We start from the raw sequence: 25,006 nt of genomic DNA on the forward strand, positions 1-25,006 counted from the left end.
CCTATCCTTATTTCTCTCGTTTTCTATGGGGCTTCTACTCTCCTCCACAAGGCCCACTTAAATAAAACTGATCAAGAGGATGGACAGGGTGGATGGGGTGAGTGAGGATGAGTGGGGGTGAGTGGGCTTGGGTGGGATGAGTTCTTCTTTATCGGACCTTCCCCATTTAGGAAAACCTTCACCAGGAGCTTTATCTTGCCTCTCCAATTGGAAGGTTACACAGTACTTTGACCACTGTGACCTCTCTCTCTCTCTCTCTCTCTCTCTCTCTCTCTCTCTCTCTCTCTCTCTCTCTCTCTCTCTCTCTCATGAAGAATGACCAAATCAAGACCCACAAGGAGTCATCACTTGCGGCATATTCCCGCCGTCCCCGTAACGCGCGTGGTGATGCAGGAGCGTCGCTCCCCTGCTGAAGGAGGACCAAGATGGGTGGGAGGGGTGGCAGCGCAGAGTGGCGGTGATGGGGTGAGAGGGCACGGTTGGTGCTGCGGCAGGACGGCAGGACGGGCAGCAACACGTAATGCTACCATGCATGAGCGGCAGCGGCCACCACCGGATCGATATAGAGTGCAGTTGCCTGCATTGGTCCCTGCCCGCCGCCCCCGCTACCTGCCACGCCCGCTGCCCCACCCACCGCCGCCCCACGCACCTACCTGCCCCTCCTGTGTGCGAGGGCCGGCGCGGCGCTACAATCCGAGCCCCAAAACAAACTTTCTTGTCGCGCCGGATAACGCTGACTACAATTTTCATCTGGCCGAGACGCCGAGGTGTTGGGCGCGGCCAGACGCAGGTGAAAATGGCCGGTTTTTTTTTTTTTTTCCGAGTCAAGTGGACTCAAGCATACCTATGCGGCCCGCACCGAGGCGTCCATTCTGCAATTCATCCCGGCGCAGGGACTGCTGGTCGCGCTTGTCGTAACTGTGTGCCCGGCGTGCCTCTGGTGACAGTGGCATGGATGTTTGCTGTAGGAGAAGAATAAAAGTGGGCGAGAAAGCTTCATACTCTTGGGAGAATAATGATGTACGTCTGCACACTGCTGGCGGCGGCTGGCGAGGCGACGAGCCATTGTCTACCCTGCACGACGGGTCCTCCAGGCACCTGCGGCCGCCCCAAGGCCGAGCCCACCACACCCGGGCGGCGGCGGCACTGCGCTGTAACACCTGACTCTGTTGAACCACCTGGATGGCTCCCGCGGTGTCTTCAAGCAAAGCTCCATTAACTCCATAAAACAGCCTACAACAACAAGACAAATTTGGACTTGAACAAGAAATCAGATGACAGCGCAATCCATTCTGAGGCGAGAGCAGCCTTCGCTGGTCGGCCGCGGCGAGCCTTCCCCGCTTACTGCACCCCGCTACTGCCAGTGTTCGGCCTGGCCTGCTGCACGCTGCGCTGCGCCGCCTTCCTCAGACACCACCATGACGCGCTGCGTCCTGCACGCTGCACTGCGCCTCGAGCGTCTTGCCAAGACACTGGCCGTGGCCGGGCGGGCGGCTGAGGGCGTCGCCTCCGCCCAGATGGTGACGGGCACACCGGTGTTCCCTCGGCGGCGGCGGCGGCGGAGGCCAGGAGAGGCGAGCATGGCGGGCATGAGAGCATGGGCGAGCGGGGCAGCGGGGCAGCAGCCACGTGAGCTGGGGTGCAGCGGCGGGCTGCGTGGGGTGTGCGGGGAGCTGCGATGAAGCACGTGGCAACACTTGTTTACGTGGAGCCTTGCGTGCAGGGCCGCCAACCACACACCACACCAAACCAGCGCGGCGGCGGCGGCGGCGGCGGCGGCGGCGGAGACCCGGGCTAACTGTACGTACACAGGCAAAGATTATCCCAAGACGGTCCTACGCACCTCCCACGACGACGGCCCGGCAGCCGCAGCGCAGCGCCGCCCCCACACCACCAAACGTCGTCGCCGAGCACCCCGGGCCACCAGGTGCTAACATGCCATTAGCATGGAAACGCGGCCCTATAGTGGTGTACGATGAGCGGCGGCGGTGGCGGCGGCGGTGGTGGTGGTAGTGGCGGCGGCGGCGGCGGCGGCGGCGGCGAGTGTCTGGACAAGGTTAGCCACGGGCGCCACCATGCTGCCGCCACCCAGTGCTTGACGCCCCTCCCTTGCCCCTGCCCCACGTCCTCCCTCTCCCCTCACCCACGCCAGCGTCCTCCAAACGCCTACGAAGCATTCACAACGCCCAACCAGCCCGCGTCCCGCCTAAGGGAGGCAAAGGTGTGGCTAAGTGGAGGAGGCCTGTCACCCCCGCATCACTAGCAGACAACCCACGGCCAGGTGAAACTCCGCCGTGTCTGAGAGAGCCCGTCGTCGCCCCCATCCCGCCTGTCCCCCGACAACTCCCTCACCCCAACGTCCGCGCTGCAATAAGAAATCATGCGGTCAGGTGGCACGGCCCGAGACAGTGGGAGGTGGGAAAGTGATGGTGGGGCGGCGGTCACGGGGCGGCGGTGAGGTGAACTGGCGGTGGCGAGGGCGAGGGGAGCACAGGCGCAGGTGAGCCAGGAACGAGGAAGGAGGAAGGAAGACAAGAGACATGAAGCACTGAAGACGTGGGCTTTTGGATGACTTGATGCAGCGCCTAACCAAGAACTAGGGTGACGAGCAGGGTGACGGGAATAAGGCCGGGTGGGATTAGCCGCGTCAGGGAGATATAATGGTGTTGGCGCCGTTATGTGGGAATAAAAACAATGGCTGTCGACGCTATTATGAGTATGGCAACAGACAGCGGCGGAAAGAGGGAGACGGAGGAAGAAAGGCCACGCACTCACTTCACTACCATGCGCACTTTCTAGTGTATATGATTTCCCGAGCACTTAATGACCTGCACCATAACAAATAGACAGCTCGCGGTGGTGCGGTCAGCAAGTGGCCGAGTTTTTGTCGTTGCCGCACAAATTGAAGGGTGTCCTTTAAGGCGGGGGCATGAACAAGCCTCAAAGAACCAGGTCGTCCCGCCGGCAGACAATCAGGCGCCTCCCATATCAGAAAAAAATGTCAGTAAGTAGCACGAGGAAAAGTAGTCAAGTTACGACCTTCCCCACAAGGACGAGACGGAATTCTTGCAGCGGACGTAAGGTGGTGCTATGGAAAGAAACGGCAGGTGTGTTCCCGGTGATCCGCAGAGCCACGGTGACTGCCAGGCAACGTGGTGCGTGTTACGTTGGTTGGGGACAGAAGCTGTAGTAGTGGCCAGCCCAGAAACCTTCCATCACTGTACAATGGTGAACGTATATTCCTGTGTATGCGTGTACTCACAGATATCACACAAGCACGCCTCACAGGTATACAGCACTGCTTGATTCTTTCTCGCTGGTCCCTTTTCCCATATTGTATTTTGTATTTGATCTTTTCACTTACTTTATTTCTGTCACGCATATTCTTGTCGAACCCTTTACTTTTTTTCCCTCCCTAAATGACAATACTGCCGATGATGATAATGGTAGTGGTTGTGATGATGCCGGCGTTTACAAGGGATCTCAAAACAGCACCAGCCACTAAGATCCTTCCAAGGCTGTTTGATTTACATTCTACCACACTACGGTACTCTACACAACCTTGGAACTGATGGCGTGAAGAGCTGCCCTGCCATCCGCATAACGTAACGAGTTGATACATTAGTCATGAATGTAACAGCCTAGCCCCGCAGCCCCGCGTCAATCAGGGAATACATGACGTGAATAGGGAGATAATATGCCTCCTTGCCTCCTGTCCTTTGATGAGCCGAAGCTACGCGACCTGAAGGTGCCCCGTTTATAAAGAGTCCCTGCCGAGCATTCCACACCAGCGAGAGACGAACCTGTACAGAACTGAATTGGTGTTTCAAGTATTAACCCTCAAAAAAAAAAGAAAAAAAAAGTATGTTGAGTCGTCTGAAGCTTAGATGAAAATCATATGTTTCTTATATTAACTGTTGATTTTGTGTGCACCGAAACATTTCTAGCCAAGAGAATAAACGTTATCAGCTGCCTCTGACAAATTTGTAGGATGACACTAGCTTAGGGCAACAAAAAAAGAAGGAAGAAAAAGGCCCAGTGAGATGCCAGTCCCTAAAGAGAATGCCAAAACGATAATCCAAAGTTGTAGGATAAAGTGTCTTGAAACCTCCCTCTTGAAAGACTTAAGTTATAGGAAGGAGGAAACACAAAAGCAGGCAGGGAGTTCCAGAGTTTACAGTTTACATCATCTCCTTGTCCAACACTTCATTTTAAATGAGAACGGGGCACCTATTAACACCTGCCCTAACATGAAACACACTGATGTATGCATGAACAAATATCAATAAACACAGCCACACTAACAAGCCGCACGTCACTTAGTTCTGCGCTCCTACAGGCAGTCCATCGATTCCCTGAGTAGGAAGCTGAGAAACACATGACTTTCCCGTGACCGCTCAGACCCACGTAGGGTTTCTCGTGCATGGAAACCCAACAAAGCTGACCAAAGCGGCCTGCACTGCTTGACGTTACTACATTGCCAGCAAGTGATCGCGCCTAACTCAATTACCGGAGCACGAGGCCTGGCAGGTGGCATGTTACGTTTCCCGGACGTTACATAATCCTTACAAAATAATGCATGTTACTCCACTATTCACTCGTGGCGTCATCTGAAGCAGAGCCCTTGTGAACTGTTAGCATGACACGTCCCTCACACACGCCCCGCCTCCTTCACCACCACCACCACACCAACTTTTAACAGAACCTGTATTTTGAAACGCTCTGGGGTCAAAAAGATTATTCAACAGCCACAGAGTCGTCTTCTAAGCGTTTTTTCCTGTTGATGATGGAGATTTCTAGTCATGAAAACACGCTTAAAAATCCCCAATAACTCTCATTTGAGTTATCTGAATGGTAGTCGAAACGCTTAAAAAAGTCGTCTCATAGGCGTTTTTCCCTATTATTAAGTAGAATACTACTCATGAAAACACCCTCGAAATGGCTCCCGAGCCTCAATAACTTCCATTAGAGTCATTTGAGTAGTAGTTGAAACGTTTAAAAATAGTCCCCGTGCCTATGACAGGCTAACCACACGCCGTGCCCTCTGTCACAATTCTTATTCAAAGGAATCCATCACTTCACTCATTGTGGATTTCTATTTTCATTTAGCTTAACAAGGAAACCCAAGGAGATGAGAGGCACTCTTGGAAATCTCCCTGAGGAGTCACACCCCCTTGAGTTTGCCGTCAGGTCACGCGACCCAGGGGCACAAACACCACTGGTTAGGCCAAGACCTCCATAGGTTAAGGGCGGGTAAATTATTGGTAAGGAGTGGGGGGGGGGGGGCAATACTCCAGCAGGAGCGATAACGGCACGGGGTGTTCGCGGCTGTCACCTCAATTGTTCTGACGCAGCGTTAAGTGAACAAAATTCAGCATGACCGCGCTCGAGAGGGTAAGTGCTTCTACGACCTTGAATCTCAATTGCATTCCCAGCGCTCCCTAGCTCGGGACACACACACACACACACACACACACACACACGATGCCCACCACTATACGGAACTGTGGTGAACGATGACCGTGACACAACGAGTCCGCCACTGTCACAACCCACGCCTCCGCCACCACCAGCCAAGCCACCCGGACACAAGCATGTCACTTGGCAGTTTCCACGTTCACGGAGCTTCCCCAAGCTTAAGCCCACAGGCGCCGGTAAGTCGCCGCGATGAATAGCTATACTGTTTTATTATCATTATTACTATTACTATTATTATTATTATTATTAGTCGTGTAGAAGAGACTAAATTTCCAAGGAGCAGACGAGAAGCGAGCAGTGCGTGTGGTGGTGGCGGCGGTGGTGTGGAGGCCGTGCCCTCAGGTCCTAATACCGCGCAAGGCACCCGGACATACGCCAACTACGTTTACAGCCCATCATTTATTCAACTGGACCGGCCGCTACATCAAGCCTTTGCGAAACACTCCAATATTTGTTCTATTTTGTGCACCTCTCTCTCTCTCTCTCTCTCTCTCTCTCTCTCTCTCTCTCTCTCTCTCTCTCTCTCTCTCTCTCTCTCTCACACACACACACAATATATATATATATATATATATATATATATATATATATATATATATATATATATATATATATATATATATATATATATATATATATAACACACACACACACACACACACACACAGACTAAAACAACAGAGCAATCAATGAATATGTTTGGCTCGTTAACTCCGAGGCCGATAAAAGGAAATTACTTTGTGTGTCCTCTTTATAAAGGCTGCCTCCCCACCCTCCTACCCCAGCTGAGCCTCGGGCAGCGATCCATCACCACCTAGCACGCAACTGGCACACCCGCATCACCATCCAGCATGCTGCACTGTAAGTGTCTTCGATCCTTTCTTGGAACTTAAATTTGAGCCGTTGGAATACGAGTGGTGATAGCCCGCAGTGTGTGGCCGCCGCCCCGGGCCGCGACCCCCGCCGCCCGGTCGTCAACCCTATCACTCCCTCTCCCTCTGGCGGCCGTTCTCCTCACCCTTGATAAGCCCTGCCTCTCGGGGGGATTAAAAAAAAACGTATACCTGCACGACCCTGTGTTTGCAGCGTGATGCACGACCGCCATCTGGCCGCACATGCTCGCCAGGCCGCTCACCACCACAAGGACAAGGGGAAGGGTGGCAGCGACGCCTGCCTGCCTGCCTGCCCGCCCGCCCACCGCTCCTCGCCTTGCTCCCTCACACCCTCACCCACACAGCCACTCGCCCGATCCCCTCCCTCCCTCCCACCAACACCACGCACGACCATGGTGGCTGGTTCTCCACCAACACTTGAATCTACATGTAAATAAACACTTTGCTTTAGCAATAAACGTCGTTTTCCTGAAACCTAGCACGGAAGGTCAGCTAGTGTCATTAGACACTCTCTCTCTCTCTCTCTCTCTCTCTCGATCACAGAGGGAGTGCACATGCAGTCATCATGTGTCAGCCACCACCAAGGGCTAACACTTGATCACTTAATTACATGCAGATAATTATTAATCCGACAATATGTCCCCACAATAAAGAAATATACCCTGACGACGCCAAGATAGTAATGAGTAAATATAGCGTACGTAAAGCGCAATTATATTACAACTGTATTTACTCAATACAAAAATCCCTCGTCTCTGTAACTTACACAGTAGCTATTCCTTTATTCTGGCCATCACTACACACAACAGTTTTCAGCAGTATACACAGTGTGCGAAATTTGCTTTATATTTGGCACACATGATCAGCACTTCAAAACATTACGTCCAATTGAATGCAACAATTTGATGGCCACTGGCATGCTAGTGGTCACGTTCCTCACAGGCAGTAGTAGACCAGTGTTAGGCAATACCAAACTATCCATGTTTGAGGAATGACAGAATGCAAGCAAGACTAAACTATCCACACTTAAAAAATTACAGGATGCATTTAACATTAAACTATCAGTTCTTGAAGAATGATACAATGTATGCAAGACTACACACTATGCAGAATGATAGAATGCATGCAAGGTTAAACCATCAGTGCTTGTAAAGTTATAAAAGGCATGCACAATTAAACTATCACTGCTTGCAGAATTATACAATGCATACAAGCCTGCACTATTACACCTACAGAAAGATACAATTTGAGCCATGACTCCTGCCAAGCACAAAACATACAAGCATTATGCAAATACACTAAAACAGCAGCTAACATATACGCACAGGAGCGCAGGTCAATGCAAAATACAGACAAAACACAAAAGTACAAGGAGAGAATGTCAATAAATATATCCTTGCAGGGCATTCAGGATTATATAGATGCATACACAAGATACCCCCTCCCACACACAAACACAAACACACACACACACACACACACACACACTTATACACAGAGAGCAAGTATCAAATAGCAGGTGTTTGCATAACTCCACAACATTCTCCACCCTAAGCCATTCCTATTATTCTCTATTCAGCATGCATTATACTCATACATGCATCCCACACATCCACTTCTTTCATGTTTTCTTTGTTGATTCAGCTCGTCCACACAACCATGTAACATCTGGGTGAAGAGTGAAGAGTTTAGAACCACGTACTACTATTACTATTGCTATCACTAATATTACTACTACACTGCTACAGCTTGCTTCTTCAAGTGACATGAGCTTTAACATATCAACTAACAGAAGCTGTAAGTTCCATAAGTTTGTATTGACATTTCTCTCACCTGGCTCACAAAATTTAGCTATCATAACTTTATAAGAAATAAACCAAGAACAGGCGAGAGCGAACATTTGCTATACTTGCAAAAATTTCAGATCTTGTACAATGGTATCATAATTGAAATCATGATTATGTTCTTTAAATAATTCTATTTATATATAACAATAGACAGTCACAATCTCTCACACTCTCTCTCTCTCACACACACACACACAAACTGAACATTGTTGAGAAGGATTAAAAAAGAGATCTATGCATAATAGTAACCTCTGTAGCCTGCACAAACCTTCTCCACTGCCACCCTTAACCCCTGACCTGACCCTCAGTGACCCCTCAAGCACACTGTATTTAGTCTTTACAGCTCATGTGTCTTCCTCCCCCTGCCTTGCCCTTCCCTTGCCTCCCTCCACTGCCTCACCACTGATCACTTCAACACTCAGTCAAGTCCATTGTTGTTGTGGTAAGTGTGTGGTAGATGTGGGCAGGAGTGAGAGGCTCTTTCACTACCCAATCCCATGAAAATGCTACTCAGATTAATGGTTGAAAATGTAATAAAGAGTACATGTGATGCTTAGCAGAAACTTATACTATTGATCACAATGTTGGTTCTTTTTGTGCGGTTGTAGTGGTGGTGGTGGGGATGTTTAATGGTTGCATTTAGTGATGGCAAGTGGACGAGCAGTCTACATCAAATATCTAAAAAAAGTAATTGTGTGTGTATATATATATATATATATATATATATATATATATATATATATATATATATATATATATATATATATATATATATATATATATATAAGAGTTAAGCATCAAGACAGGACAAAGTAATCCTTGCTAGATGACTATCACAACTGCACATTATTCACAATGTTTACATCACAGTGAAGATAAAACAAGCATGTATAAAGACAACAAACACCGAAACCAAGGCATCATAAGACAACGAGCTCCCCTGCATATAAATAGTAGTAACAGACATAATTGTTTAAGGGAGCAAGGGCCTCTAATATCAGCAAGTCACACACATGCACCTTTTTCTACTCATAATATAACAGTTGTGGACACAAGTCTAGTAAAAGTCTGCACCCACTTCCAATGTTATTTTATCCTTTCCTCCAGTCTTAGTCACCTAATCTGCTTAGTTTCCTTACAGAACATGATAATTGAGCAGATCAGAGGACTTCTACTTAAGAAAATGCTAAACACTGTGAAGTGAAAGCAGAAAGTTTGTCAACTTCTGACCTCAACTGTCATGTTTTTTTTGTTTTTTATATATTTACCTATTCATTTATTTATAATTTTATTTTTACTATATCATCTGATAGAAGAGCATGCATTTACTTCTGTCCTTACATTACCTCCCTGCATACTGTCATCTCATTCTTCTTTCTTCCCTTTTCTGTTCCCCTATTTCAGTGGAACTCACTCCACTCACATACAGTCTCTTTGTCATCTCCCTCATGCCATGCTTCTTACATGACCAAATCACCTTATCATGCTGACACCTACAAATATCTACTCTGCTCTTTCTTTTCACCACCCTCCACCTTTGAGTATTATGCTTGACCTCTGTAAATATCTAATCTGCTCTTTCTTTTCACTACCCTCTATCTATGAGTATCATGCTTGACTCCTGCAAATACCTACCCCACTCCTTCCTTTTCACTACCCTTCTATTCACAGCAGGACAAAGACTTCTCTCAATGGTTCAGGGAGTTCTAAGTCATATACCATACCTCCACTTAGACAAGAGTATAAGGCAACAAAGTTAAGGGTGAAGAGGGAGTAGTATGGCAGCATAAGGGTTTCCCTACACTGCCCCCATACAGCTAAGGACCTCCACTCATCCCTAACAAACTATGACCACTTCCAAATGAACTATGTATCCTATCTCCTTTCTGCAGTACTCACTAAAACCTTGAAGTGAACTGCATATATCTATCCCCCTCTTGAGAGGTGAATATTGGGGACAAAGAATATGATCTTGAATTAATCGTAGCATAATTAAATTGATCACCTCAGGCAGAAATTTACTAAATCTACACATTAACTTGTATCCCAGTGAACTTCCGAAGGTACATCTGTGAGCATCCAAGTTAAAGAAATATAAACTGCATACAAACAAAAAATAAAGACATTCCCTGTGGAAAGTTAACGTGTAAAATAGGTAATCATTTTGCTGGGATGGTTGAGGATTTTAATTTTGATGATCCAAAATTGACTAAATTATGGAGCTACATCAAGGTTGGTCACACGGCACTAGCTCAGGTCATCAGAGAGCACCACCTCTCCACCAAAGCTGTCACAGGCTGGGACTGAACTGGCAACCTTTCAGGCACCAGCCAAGCACTATACCACAGACTCATGACTCATTAGTTTTTACAAAAGCCTGCTGCTATGAGAACAATGAGATGTTTGCCATGAGTCACCTTACGATGTCACATTTAACCATATGTCTGGCATTATATGCATAGTATGTATTACCAACAGAAAGGGTAGTAGTTGTAGTAGTAGTAGTAGTAGTAGTAGTAGTAGTAGTAGTAGTAGTAGTAGTAGTAGTAGTAGTAGTAGTAGTAGTAGTAGTAGTAAGAGAGGAAGGAAGTGGAGGAAGAAGAGAAGCAGATGGAGGAACAGTACTTTAGAAAACAAGAAACAAGGGAAAATACACAATGGTACTAATTGGCATGCTGCCATCAGGTGGCTAAAGTTGATCCTTTAAATGAAGAATTATATTTTCAATTTCTGGAATTCAGTACACCACACATAATTAAAGTCTTTTCTTGGCAACATGACCCTAGCACTGTATATGGGAAGTCATCTACTTATGCATAACACACTGGTGGTCTTGCCTATGAGGATGGCTCCTGTCATCTAAATTACAGCACTCATAAAAGGCTCATGGCAGACTTCTTGACACTCTGCCACCATAAGAGTTTGTACAACACATAAGCCAAGGTGCTGCCTCATAATCTGGCAAGCCTGCTGTTAGCATAGTTAGGTATACAGCTTAAAACCCCTAGCTATGTAGGTAATATGTAGCTAGGTATATAATGAAAATCTGTGCTCATCAAGAAAGATGAATGTAATCCCTCCCAGCCTCATCTGACATGTTGAGGAAACCACAAAGAAATGTAAGTAGTGTACATTTCACACTGGACTTCAAAATTCCAATCGCATCTCTTGGTCTTACATGAAACACCAAACACCATCAGTCCTCTGTGCTACATCACTGCAAGATGATACATCTGCAAGCATCTGTTGCAGTCATGAAACTCACTCCCATGAAATTCCTGTTCTACATCCAACATAAGGCAACAAATACCAATGTACTTATCAACCTCCCAAGCAATAAACAACCCACTATTGGATGAATATCAGTATTATACAAATATTACGTCTTTTTTAAACCATGAGCCACTCTTGACATGCATAAGCTTCCTGTTCTGCTTCACCTCACCCCGCCGGGGGGAGTCATGCACCAGTAACACAGGAAGTCAATTAAGAAGGGTAAAAAATGAAAGTGTGGTGACAAGCTGCAGTCTTCTGAACTCCCTCGTGTGAGACCTATACAGTATTCCCAAGCTTGTATGGAATACATGTGACCCAGATCTTATCCATTCTGCCTCCACAACATTCCCATTATCTACATCTACCATTCATACAACATTCAGTACAATTCAGGGAGTGTACTGTAGTAACTATATTGATACTCCTGACTTGTCCTTTTTCACCACATGGGTCTTGTTTTTTTTCTTTTCTTTTCTCATCTCACTTTATTTTCCAAACAATTCTTCTTCTCTGTGTGGATGTTGCAACATTAAGCTTCTGTTTCTTTTCAGTAACCTATCTCATCAAGGGCCCAACTCCCCTAAACACTATTAGTTACAATGAAGAATAATACATCATCATCACTGTTTATTCCAATATCCTTATCTTTCCTTACAGAAAGGGACAGTTTCATGCAGTTATCTGATAAGGAATAGTTTGATTTTGAGGTGATATTACTAAAGGGAGACTGCCAATATTACTGCACTTTTAGGTGATGAAAGGAAAATATTTACAGTGGTCCATGAGGCTATCCCTTTCCACCAGGGGCCAATGAGACAGTGAATGTATTATTGGGAACATTAACATGGTATAAGCCTGAGTGATGAAAATGCAAAACAATAGATACATTCTGCATTTCACTAAAGTGTTAAGCCTCAGGTAAAGCCAAAGGTTTCCCACAAGACTGACTCTCTCACTCACTCTCACTCTCTCTCTCTCTCTCTCTCTCTCTCTCTCTCTCTCTCTCTCTCTCTCTCTCTCACACACACATTTTATGAGTCAATTTACCACTTGGGTGTATAAAAACTATGAAAAATACAAAATAATTTAGTTAATCAAACAAACAAGGAACTAAACACAAGAAACAATCACACAAGAGACTTTACAGATCACGAGACACCGATTCCTGTATGACTTGACTTATAATTTTCACATATCAAACACTAGTAACTAGCCATTGGTGTGTGTGTGTGTGTGTGTGTGTGTGTGTGTGTGTGTGTGTGTGTGTGTGTGTGTGTGTGTGTGTGTGTGTGTGTCAGAGAGAGAGAGAGAGAGAGAGAGAGAGAGAGAGAGAGAGAGAGAGAGAGAGAGAGAGAGAGAGAGAGAGAGAGAGAGAGAGAGAGAGAGAGAGAGAGAGAGAGAGAGAGAGAGAGAGAGAGAGAGAGAGCACGAACAGCAGTCTGCCCAGTGACAGGCTGAGACTTCCTACCAAGTGACCAGCAAGTGTGTGTGAGTGTAATTATTATTATTATTACAATATTATTATTTTCACCAACTCTCTCTCTCCCTGTCCCACTTCTTTCTCACCTCCCCACTCTGTTTCCTTCTTTATCGCTCCTTATCCCATCCATCATTCCCTCTACTATACCTTCTCTCCCCACCATGTGACCTCACTTCTCTCTCTGCTCCTTCCTTCATCGGTGACCTGTTCTTCCTCTAGCTTCCTCTCCCTTAATCCCCATCATCCATCTCCAGCCTCAATCCCCCCCCCCACCTTTATTCCTACCTCTCTTGTTTTTCTTTTTTTTCTTTCTGGCTGGTCTTACTGAGTCCTTCATTCCCCTTCTTGCCATTGTGTGTGTCTGTGTGTGTGTGTGTGTGTGTGTGTGTGTGTGTGTGTGTGTGTGTGTGTGTGTGTGTGTGTGTGTGTGTGTGTGTGTGTGTGTGTGTGTGTAACAATAAAAATCATTTGGTCACCAGAAAGGATTTATCACCTTGGTGTTAACAGGAGCCTGTCCAGTGATGGGCCGATACTTCCAACCAACTGCCCACAAAGTGTGTATATATATGTTAACAAGAGTAACAAAAATAACTGATAATAAAATTATAACAATTATAATAATAATAATAATAAGAAGAAGAAGAAGAAGAAGAAGAAGAAGAAGAAGAAGAAGAAGAAGAAGAAGAAGAAGAAGAAGAAGAAGAAGAAAAAGAATGAGAGAGAGAGAGAGAGAGAGAGAGAGAGAGAGAGAGAGAGAGAGAGAGAGAGAGAGAGAGAGAGAGAGAGAGAGAGAGAGAATTTACGTGGCTGAACACCTATGAATTGTCAAAATAGTTAATTTTCTATTTTTTTTCACAGGTTTCTTATATCACGATAGTTTTCCAGAGTCTGTGTGAGTGCCGGCATGGTGCTTAGTCTGGGCCACCCTGCGTGGGATTGCCGGCCTTGTATATAGATTTACACAGGTATGGATAATGTGAAACTACAACTTTACTAGAGTAAGATACAAGGTGTAAGACAAGGCATAATATATGAAAGGTATTTTAATGGAGCCACAGACAAAGCAAGAGTTCTGTCATGATCTATGAATTTATTTGCATGAGGTATTAGTGACAGGCACAAAAAATAAGGCAGGTATAAGAATCTTACTGCAGTGTCAGAATACAGGAGGAATACAATCAGGTACTGCAAATTGAACAGTATAAGGTAGAAGATCATAGTATCACTAATATAAGATGCAAGTTATAAATAATTGAGTATCTGTGAGTTGTTGCAGTTGCAGAGAATCCAAGGGTTGGTATATACAGAACTGCACATATAATAGCATAGCATAAGACATAGCAATGCATAGCATAGCATAAAATATAAGACAAATGAGTATGACATATGGTTTTATTGCAGTTCTGAGCAATATCAACAGAATACAGACCAGAACTGCAAACACACTGGCACAAGTATAAGGTGTAAAACATGAATATGGAGCATGGATGATTTTTACTACAATTTCAACCAACACCAAGGGAATACAGTTTACTAGGACAGAGTAAAAGCTATTAGTATGCAGTATATATTCTGCTGCAATTTTGACAAATTTTAAGAAATTCACTATTACAAGGAGTGTATAAAGTGTAAGGTATGAATATGTAGTGTAGGTATGTGCTTTTATTGCGATCTTAATCAATATACCATTTTATGTAAAAGGCATCAGGTGTGTTATTTTCTTGCACCATCGACCAATGTCATGGGAATCAAACCTACAAATGCAAGCTCACCTTACCTTGTGGGCTTCCTGCACTCCGCTGGTGCGCCAGCTCTTATAAACAAAAATTACATAAAAAGAATTACCATAACAATACAAGCTGGATGGTGCATCATATGCGGCAAATTAGAAGTATTTGTATAGTCCTTTCCCAAGAAAATCAGATAGCTCTTTTTAAATGTATCAAGATTGGAAATGCAAAACAACTGATTGAGATATAGCATTCCACAGCATAGCATGTCTACTGCTGAAAAACCTTTTCCTATGCTCTAACGGAGTCTAACCGGATTCTTGAATCAGCAATTTTATACTTGTCCCCTGTGAAGTGAAGTGACGAGCTCTGAAAAAAAAACGTCACCTGGCTCTATTGTACATTTATGAAATTTTTTTTTCCGATATTTCATAAAATCATTGCGAGCCAGTCTATCATAAATAAAGAGAAAAAAAGTTATTTCAGTCTTTTTGAGTACTCCATGTGTTCCAAACCCTCAACTCTTTTAGTCCGTCGTTGTTGTACTGATTCCAGAACACTTAGATTTCCTATACATCGGTAACATTATGAGGCATGCAGTATAAGGAGGCAGACTGGTAGAGCGAGAGGCAAATTGGTGGAGAGTGAGGCAGACTGGTGGAGTGAGAGGTAGACTGGTAGAGTGTGAGGCAGACTGGTGGAGTGTGAGGCAGACTGGTCTAGAGTGAGGCAGACTGGTGGAGTGTGAGGCAGACTGGTGGAATGAGAGGCAGACTGGTGGAGTATAAGGCAGACTTACCGGTGAGGAGGACAAGACAACCTGCGAGGATGGTGATGCAGGGGCGAGCCATGGTGTGGTCATGGCCTCCTCGCCACTCCCGACCTCACAAACGCCACCACCACCACCAATGCTGCTGCTGCTGCTGCCCTGGGCCCTCCTCCTGCTGCTGCTGCTGCTGCTTGTCTCGCCACCATCACAATCACAACATGCTAATTGCCTTGGATCACCACGCACCTCGTATGCTTGACTTAGCCTACAGTTATACCGCACTACCTTAACATAGATTTTGCTGCCGTCTTGGACAATTACCACAAACCCGATAATTCGATTGGAGTAAGGGAGGGTTTTACATGACTACTAATATATCCATACCCCAAGCGCGGCGCGGCCAGACTGAGGTTGTCTGTCACACTGCCTAGCTGCCGCCGCCGCCGCCACCGCTAGCTCTTTCTTTACATTTCATTTTCCTCTTTACATCACCCACCTACAACTACTTCATTCTCAGGAAATATATATACACACACATATATATCTATCTATCACACTCCTGTTTGCAGCTTTAGAAGGATTAGAATTCAAGGATATGGATGTAATATGGATTTTAAGTGAATCGTCCAGGAAGCTTTGGCATTTGGGGTCGTTGCGGGCGAGTCCAAGCGCCAGACAGGGAGGGCCGTGTGCTGCCTCTCGCCCCTTACACCTGCCTTATTCTCACACTTTGCCACAACCTTCATGCATGCACTTAAGGGAACCACTAGAGTATGAGTAAAATGATAGACCAGAGCAAATCTCTCTCTCTCTCTCTCTCTCTCTCTCTCTCTCTCTCTCTCTCTCTCTCTCTCTCTCTCTCTCTCTCTCTCTCTCTCTCTCTCTCTCTCGTTCCTTTTATTTATTTTTTTTATCCCCAAAATCAAGTAAATCTCTTAACTTACGAAAGGATTACTTTCCACAAAAGACCAAAATTTTCGTCCAAATTTGTAAGCATGTCACCTTGTCCTGTCATAAATCATGCACAAGTAACTTATCTAAAATTGCAGTGACATGATACACATGGCAATACTTTTCTCTTATTTTCTACAGTCTCATGAAATATGAAATGAGACGCATGATATTTCAGAGATTATGCTTCAAATTATCCTTCGTCTCTAACCATTTACTATGAACTTTAACCGTAGACTTCAAATTCAAGAGAAATTCTTTCATAAGAGTGTTATCTGTGTAGGTAGTTGATTATCATTGCCGAGCTATCATTTCCAGTGACATTCAGAAAGGTCACCATGCGCGGTAACATGGAATCAGAATAATTATATTTAACTAATACACAAGAAACTACTACTACTACTACTACTACTGCTACATAAGAACATAAGAAATAAGGGAAGCTGCAAGATACGAGGCAGTCCCTGCATGAAATATACCTACATATTTCGACCTATCATTCCCATAAACCCATCTAATCTTCTCTTAAAGCTCGCTAATGTCTTAGCACTAACAACATGATTGCCGAGTTCGTTCCATTTATCTACCACTCTACTTGAGAACCAACTTCTTCCTATCTCTTTCTTAAACCTAATTTTTTCAAGCTTGAATCTGTTATTTCTTATTCTGCCATGGTTTTTGATCCTAAGAATTTTGCTTACGTCTCCCTTGTTATAACCCTTATACCACTTAAAAAACTTCTATCAGGTCTCCTCTTAACCTACGTTTCTTTAAAGAATGTAAATTTAACAGCTTCAATCTCGCCTTGTAAGGAATACTCCTCATCTCCTGCATCCTTTTAGTCATCCTCCTTTGTACTGATTCTAATGGGGAGTTTTCGGAACTAAACCGGTAGATGTCGTTGCTGCTCATCTAACTGTAGGAAAGAGAGCTAAAATATTATTGTAGTAAATCCCAGGTGCATAAAGATGCATAGAACATTGATCATCATGATACTATTGAAATGATGTATCGACTTTTCAGTATCCAGTATGGATAATATTGAGAGAATGTTGCCATTTTTTTTTTTTGAGTGATTATCGAGTAAACTGCTAGCATTACCTTAAATAAAGCATATTACAAGTATAAAAACTATTGATTTGGACAATGAAAAAAAAACACATCACACTATACTATATAGTATGCCACAACCTACTCAGTAACATCGTGATGTATGGCTCTATTTTTTTTTTTTTTTTTTCTCTCTCTCTCTCTTTTGTGTGGGGATTTTAGCATATCTCTCACGAAGCCAGCGACAAGGCAAAGTAATCGAGAACCAAAACAAACATCTCTCAGGCGATCCTGCTGCTGCTGTAGTGTCTAGCTACCGTAATCCATTGCTTAGGGCGTAGTGGAGATGGGCACAGCAGCAACATTCAACTTCTTGTCCAACAACGTGTTTCTTAAGTTCAACCAGCGCGGCCGAGTCAAGTGTTTGTTTTGGTTAGAGATACAGCATTAGTATCGCCATGACACTCAAGTTGCCAATTTTTCTTATTAAAATTGCCGTTTCCATAAACTAGGAAGGAGATCTATGTAATTTGGACTTTTGATTGTCACAGACATGTTGCCTTTATGTTTACTGTCGTCTAGATTAAGACGTTTCCAATCAAGAGTGTATTCATTTGGAAATCTTAAGATGATTAAATAAATCTAAATGCCAATTCACTAGAAAATCAACTTATATACATTTGTTCACGAAAAGAGTTTGATTTTACTTGTGTTACTACTTAGAAGGAATTATGTAGAAAAATATGTTATATAAGCCCATTACATTTTCATGTAAATAGAATAACACTGTAGGTATATCTGATATTGCTTGAGAGAAGAGTTTGTCTGTGCTGCCACCTGGTGACAACCACTAGTTCTGAAAAATCCCCATAGACCTTCTTTCCTGGAATGTGGAAATCGAGGTCTTAGGGACGAAACGTCCTCAACCTATTCTCAAACTTTAAATAGGTGAGATGCCGAGCTTGCTTGAATGCTGAAGCTCCGGCGACTAACAAAGTATCTAGCGGGCCAATTTTGGTAAGCAATATAATGTGGGAACCAGAACTACACAGCGTAGTCTAGATGAGGTTTGACCAACACCAAATATAACTTTAATACTAATTCGGGCCTTCTATTTTTAACACTCCTAAAAATACCCTATTTGCCCTGTTTCTGGCCTCTATGCATTCCTTTCCTAGACGGAGTTCAGAGCTAACTATAACTCCTGAATCTTTTTCGTACCCTGAACCTACCAGAGTTTCGTTTATTGTGTACCTACTGTGTGGGTTTCCTCTATCTACGCTAATTACTTTGCATTTGTTGATATTAAACTACAATTTGTTGATATTAAACTAGTAGGTTAGTAGTAGTAGTAGTAGTAGTAGTAGTAGTAGTTGTAGTAGTAGTTAGGCTAGGTTTGGTTAGGTTTGGTTTGGTTCGTCGTCGTCGTAGAGAGAGAGAGTTACATTAAGGGTTGGGGTGGTCAGTGGGAGGGGATGCAGGGAGACTTCTTCACGGGTACCTGCGCAGTGTCTGGAGTGTGGCAAGCCCTTGTGGGTATAATAGACTTGATATGGTTGTCCTGTATATGCTACAGTAAGATCTGGTGAGATTGTGGTTATGTTATTTGGGTTATTGGGAGGCGTGTGTTGCCAAAATACCCCAGTACACACTCGAAGCACCCTAAAACATACTCACATCACCCCAAAACACATTCAAAACAACCCTTAATACAACAATACTAATCCAAACACCCAAAACACACTCAAAACCTCATAAAACCAAAAATAAATAAATAGATAAATAAATAAATAATAAATAAATAAAAAATACCTGCAATACTCACCCGAACACACCCAAAACACACTTAAAACATCCAAAACACTCCAGACACCCCATAACACCCCAATATACTCAACACACTTAAACACACTCGAAACATCCAAAACACATTCAAAACATCCCAAAATACCCACAAAAATCATCCAAATAAACTCAAAACATTTAAACGCAAAACACCCTTCAACATCCCAAAACTCATCAGACACACCCAAAACACACTCAAAACATCCAAAACACACCCAAAACACCCCCACAGAATGCACCCCAAACACCCTAACAGACTAACTTTCACTAACAGACCCAAAACTACCTGCTCACACTCAAGTACACCTAAAAGACCCCACACACACCAAAACTCACCAAACAGACTTAAAACACCCAAAAATAAACCCAAAACAAGCTCACAACACCTCAATATAATCCCAGACCAAAACACCTCATAATACACTCAAAACACCCCACACGACTAAAATCACGTAAAATATAGCTAAAAACATCATAAACCACATTAAAAACACCCAAAATTTACCTAAAACACAATAATAACAGCAAAAATACACCCAAAACTCACCTAAACACCCAACAACACTCCTTTATACTCCAAAATATGTAAAACACCCAGAACACACAAAATATTACAGAGAAAGCAAGGAAAGCTAACCTAAATATTGTTTACCTGTTTTGCTTTCTCCTCCTCCTCCTCCATTTCTCCTCACCTCCTCCTTCATTTCTCTTATTTTCTTCCTTCTACTACCGCTATCTACACGCCTGAGTTAAGAAACAGCTGGAAACATCTGGAAAACACTGGAAATTACTTTAAATATTGATGAAGAGACACTGGAGCAGAGCGAGTCCCTGGTCCTTGACGACATCACAGGCGAACTGCCGTCGGCCCGCTGGCTTACGTACGTAACGTATTTCATTTTGAAATTGACTCCTAGAAAAAATGAAGCTAGGCTCGAATGCATTATATATTCTGACTTGACAATTACTTTAATTAATATTCACAATATCAAAACATCTGCAGCTCGAGTAGTTGTAAAGAAATAGTAAAATGAAATACGTAAAAAGTGTTGGAACCTTTGACTCCATTAAAGCCATTGAAAGTCCACCCATTTCACTTTACGCCGCTAAAAAAATAAAAAATAAATAAATAAATAAATAAATAAAATCTGAACTATTTTTTTCAAATAATGCAAACTTAATAACAAGCTGAAATAGAAAAAATAAAAATTAGAAAAATTACAAAATCACCCTTTTTAATGGGATTAAAAGCCATTTCAAAGACCACATACTTAACTCAGCAGGAACGCAAAACACTTTAAAAATCATAAACGATTTTTTGAAGCAACAAAAACTTCATTACAGCCTCAGTTAAAAAAGAGCCAAAAGCCAGGTTGGGTTAAAATCATCGTAAAAACTGGCCTTTATTTACATAAAAACAACACCAAATTCAGCACATTTATTTAACTGAAGCAAAACACTTCAAAAGCAACAAAAATTTTTTTTTTTTTTTTTTTTTAGAAACCATAAAAGCTTACTATAGAAGCCAAATAAAGTCATTCAGAAGAATGAAAAAAAAAATACATATATATATTGGAACCAGCAAGTTCATGCAGCAATCCATCATGGCGGTCCTCGGCAGCGACCTCAGTGGAGGAGCTAGTGGCCATGTTGCCTTAATTATCCTTCATGACACCAAAATCAGGCAATGGTGGATTTATCTGAGCAGCGGATATGAAGGCTAGACATGTGGTTCCATCTTGTGACATGTTTGGCTTACATTAAGAAAGAGAGACAAAGCAAATAATGACTGAAAACAATGACGCCCTGCCTCTATCTCATCTGAGGGCTTGTTTACATATTGACTAGCCTTCAATATTTGGCTAAATTTCCAACTGTTTCCAGACTCATATGTAAGCCTAAAAACCTAAAAATAAATCAATAACCACAAAAATATTTAAATAACAAATAATAAAAACTAAATAAACGAGTACAAGACACTAAAGGGAGGAGGAGGATGTTGTGGTGAAGGCAGTAAGGCTGACTGAGGGGAGGCTGGCACCGCTGGACTCACTCTACGTACTCGTGCCTCTCTGGTGTTGGTTGGCGGTGTTCGGTGCAGGGAGAAGCTGCTGGGAATACGAAAACACTGGTTAATAGAGTGTGGGGCAAGACTGACCAGTGTTGACCAAAACACATCAGCCAGCCAGCAAGGAAGCCGCCTGGCTTACTTCACCAGCGCCACCTGTGGCTAATGATCTGCTAATGATGATGATGATGACGATGATGATGATGATAATGATGATGATAATAATAATAATAATAATAATAATAATAATAATAATAATAATAATAATAATAATAACAATAAAAATAATACTACCACCACCACCACCACCACCACTATTAATAATACTACAGTAAAATCCCTCTTATCTGGCATCAACGGGGCCACCGACATGCCGGATACTTAAATATTGCCGGATACTTGAATATTGCCGGATACTTGAATAGAAGTGAAATTATGTCCACAATCACCACCCTATACTCACGCATCTTACCATAACAAAGATCAGTTGATCTTAATCAGCAGTTGATCTGATCAGCTGCTTAAGTGTAAGCACAACACGCTTCCTCTTTTCTACAACTTTAGGCATGATGAAGGCGTCAGGCGATAAACAATGCACACGCGGGACTGAGTCACTGAGTAAACACAGTGCAGTGGGCCACGGGTGGCGCGAAGCAGTGCGCTCTGGTGGCGAGGGGACAAAGTATGCCTCGCGCGGGAATTTTAATCGATTTTATGAGTACACATTGATTTTTTATTGATTTTAAGGCTCGGGAAAAAAAAATGTGCCGGATACTTGAAGCTGCCGGATACTCGAATGCCGGATGAGAGAGATTTTACTGTATTTGTATTCTTGCACCTGTTTCAACTCATTCTCTCCAAGTCTCCATACCACATTATTTTCATCCTCTGACCTCTTCAGAATCATTACCTTGCTTTTCTCTTGATCTTGATCTTGATCTTGATGGTACAGGTGGCACAGGATCACTCCTGAGCCAGGCCTTTGGATCGGCAACTCCTGTAGAAGAGGGAAAAAAAAAAACAGCATCCTCTATCCTAATTGTTCATACATCTGGCATGCCACATTCTCTCCAGAAACTCTTTCACCGCCTCAATCATCCTTTCATTCGCCTCTCTACACAGTCCCAGCAACAACTGGAGGAGGCAGTAGACACCTGCCGAAACGATAATTACTCCCAGTGAGGTCTAAAGCACTGTTCAGGGGGTGCTGTGAACTTATCATTAAACCCAGCTGTGACCTCACTGAACGTTTCCCTTTGTGTCTCACAACACAAGGGGGTAGTCACAGCCTGCCCTCTAAAGACAACTCTCTTCCTCTCCACACAAAACTACAAGCACCTAATAACACACACACCCTTCACTCAAAAATTTTAAAATCATCATGGCGACTCCTACACCAGCCTCGGAGTCCCCATCTGGGGAGGGGACCATAAATGTCCCCAGGTCGGACTGCCTTTCTGTCGACGACCCTAAGTGTCTTGACACCCCCCTCAACTTTTTCTTCATTAAATTCTGCAACATTCGCGGTCTAAGATCTAATTTTCAATCTGTAGAACACCACCTCTCCTCTTCTAAACCTCATCTTCTTTTCCTCACTGAAACTCAGGTGTCTGAGGCAACTGACAGTAGCCCCTTTTCTGTTCCCTCCTACTTCCTCTATCCTCATTTTCGATCCAAAGCTGGATGCTGCGTTTATGTGCGCAATGACTTAACCTGCTCTCGTGCCCACGCTCTTGAATCTTCCGAGTTTTCCACCATCTGGCTACGACTACAGAGTCACTCTCATACTAAATTTATCTGTGCTGTATACCTCTCACCTAACTCCTCTGACTATAAGAAATTCTTTGACTACTTAACTTCCAAAGTGGAGCACATTCTGACCCTCTTCCCTTTTGCAGAGATCTCCATTCTTGGAGACTTCAATGTTCACCACCAGCTTTGGCTTTCCTCTCCCTTCACTGACCATCCTGGTGAACTACCCTACAACTTTGCTATCCTCCACGACCTAGAGCAATTGGTGCAACACCCTACTCGTATTTCTGACCGTCTTGGAGATACGCCCAACATTCTTGACCTTTTCCTGACCTCTAATCCTTCTGCTTATGCTGTCACCATTTCTTCTCCATTGGGCTCCTCCGATCACAATCTCATATCTTTATCTTGTCCTATCACTCCAATCCAATTTTGCCTCTGCCAGTTGGGGGGACCTGAGGAAGTGTTTTGCTGATTTTCCTTGGAATGACTGCTGCTTCCGTGTCAGAGACCCGTCTTTGTGTGCTGAGCGCATAACAGAGGTGATAGTGTCTGGCATGGAGGCATACATTCCTCACTCTTTTTCTCGTCCTAAACCTTCTAAACCTTGGTTTAACACAGCTTGTTCTCGTGCTATACATGATAGAGAGGTGGCCCACAAAAGGTACTTAAGCCTTCCATCACCAGAATCTCATGCACCTTATATTTCTGCCTGGAACCATGCCAAGTCTGTTCTCCAACTAGCCAAAAACTCCTTCATTAACAGAAAATGTCAAAACCTTTCAAGATCTAACTCCCCTCGTGATTTCTGGCATCTAGCCAAAAATATCTCCAATAACTTTGCTTCTTCTTCTTTCCCTCCTCTATTTCAACCAGATGGCACCACTGCTATCACATCTATTTCTAAAGCTGAACTCTTTGCTCAAACCTTTGCTAAAAACCCTACCTTGGACGATTCTGGGCTTGTTCCTCCCTCTCCTCCACCCTCTGATTACTTCATGCCATGCACCTATTAAAATTCTTCGCAATGATGTTTTCCATGCCCTCGCTGGCCTAAACCCTCGGAAGGCTTATGGACCTGATGGGGTCCCTCCTATTGTTCTCCGAAACTGTGCCTCCGTGCTTGCACCTTGCCTAGTCAAACTCTTTCAGCTCTGTCTGTCAACATCTACCTTTCCTTCTTGCTGGAAGTTTGCCTACATTCAACCTGTTCCTAAAAAGGGTGACCGTTCTAATCCCTCAAACTACCGTCCTATTGCTTTAATTTCCTGCCTGTCTAAAGTTTTTGAATCTATCCTCAACAGGAAGTTTCTTAAACATCTATCACTTCACAACCTTCTATCTGATCGCCAGTATGGGTTCCGTCAAGGCCGCTCTACTGGTGATCTTCTGGTTTTCCTTACTGAGTCTTGGTCATCCTCTTTTAGAGATTTTGGTGAAACTTTTGCTGTTGCCTTGGACATATCAAAAGCTTTTGATAGAGTCTGGCACAAAGCTTTGATTTCCAAACTATCCTCCTACGGCTTCTATCCTTCTCTCTGTAACTTCATCTCAAGTTTCCTTTCTGACCGTTCTATTGCTGCTGTGGTAGACGGTCACTGTTCTTCTCCTAAATCTATTAACAGCGGTGTTCCTCAGGGTTCTGTCCTGTCACCCACTCTCTTCTTATTATTCATTAATGATCTTCTAAACCAAACTTCTTGTCCTATCCACTCTTACGCTGATGATACCACCCTGTACTTTTCCACGTCTTTTCATAGGCGTCCGACCCTTCAGGAGGTAAACATATCACGCAGGGAAGCCACAGAACGCCTGACTTCTGATCTTTCTAAAATTTCTGATTGGGGCAGAGCAAACTTGGTATTGT

General features: G+C 43.7%; 1 protein-coding gene across 1 annotated transcript in view; it reads right to left on the reverse strand.

Annotated features, from left to right (window-relative positions):
* The window catches only part of LOC135114841 (bone morphogenetic protein receptor type-2-like), a 72,644-nt gene extending 56,745 nt beyond the window's left edge, over positions 1–15,899 (reverse strand). The window contains 1 exon segment of the mRNA XM_064030968.1: positions 15,504–15,899. Within this exon segment, the coding sequence (XP_063887038.1) occupies positions 15,504–15,555 (52 nt within the window). The 5' untranslated portion in view covers positions 15,556–15,899.
* Between the last annotated feature and the right edge of the window lie 9,107 nt (positions 15,900–25,006).

This window comes from Scylla paramamosain, chromosome 28 (assembly GCF_035594125.1).
Source record: "Scylla paramamosain isolate STU-SP2022 chromosome 28, ASM3559412v1, whole genome shotgun sequence".
In the NCBI taxonomy this organism is placed as follows: Eukaryota; Metazoa; Arthropoda; class Malacostraca; order Decapoda; family Portunidae; genus Scylla; species Scylla paramamosain.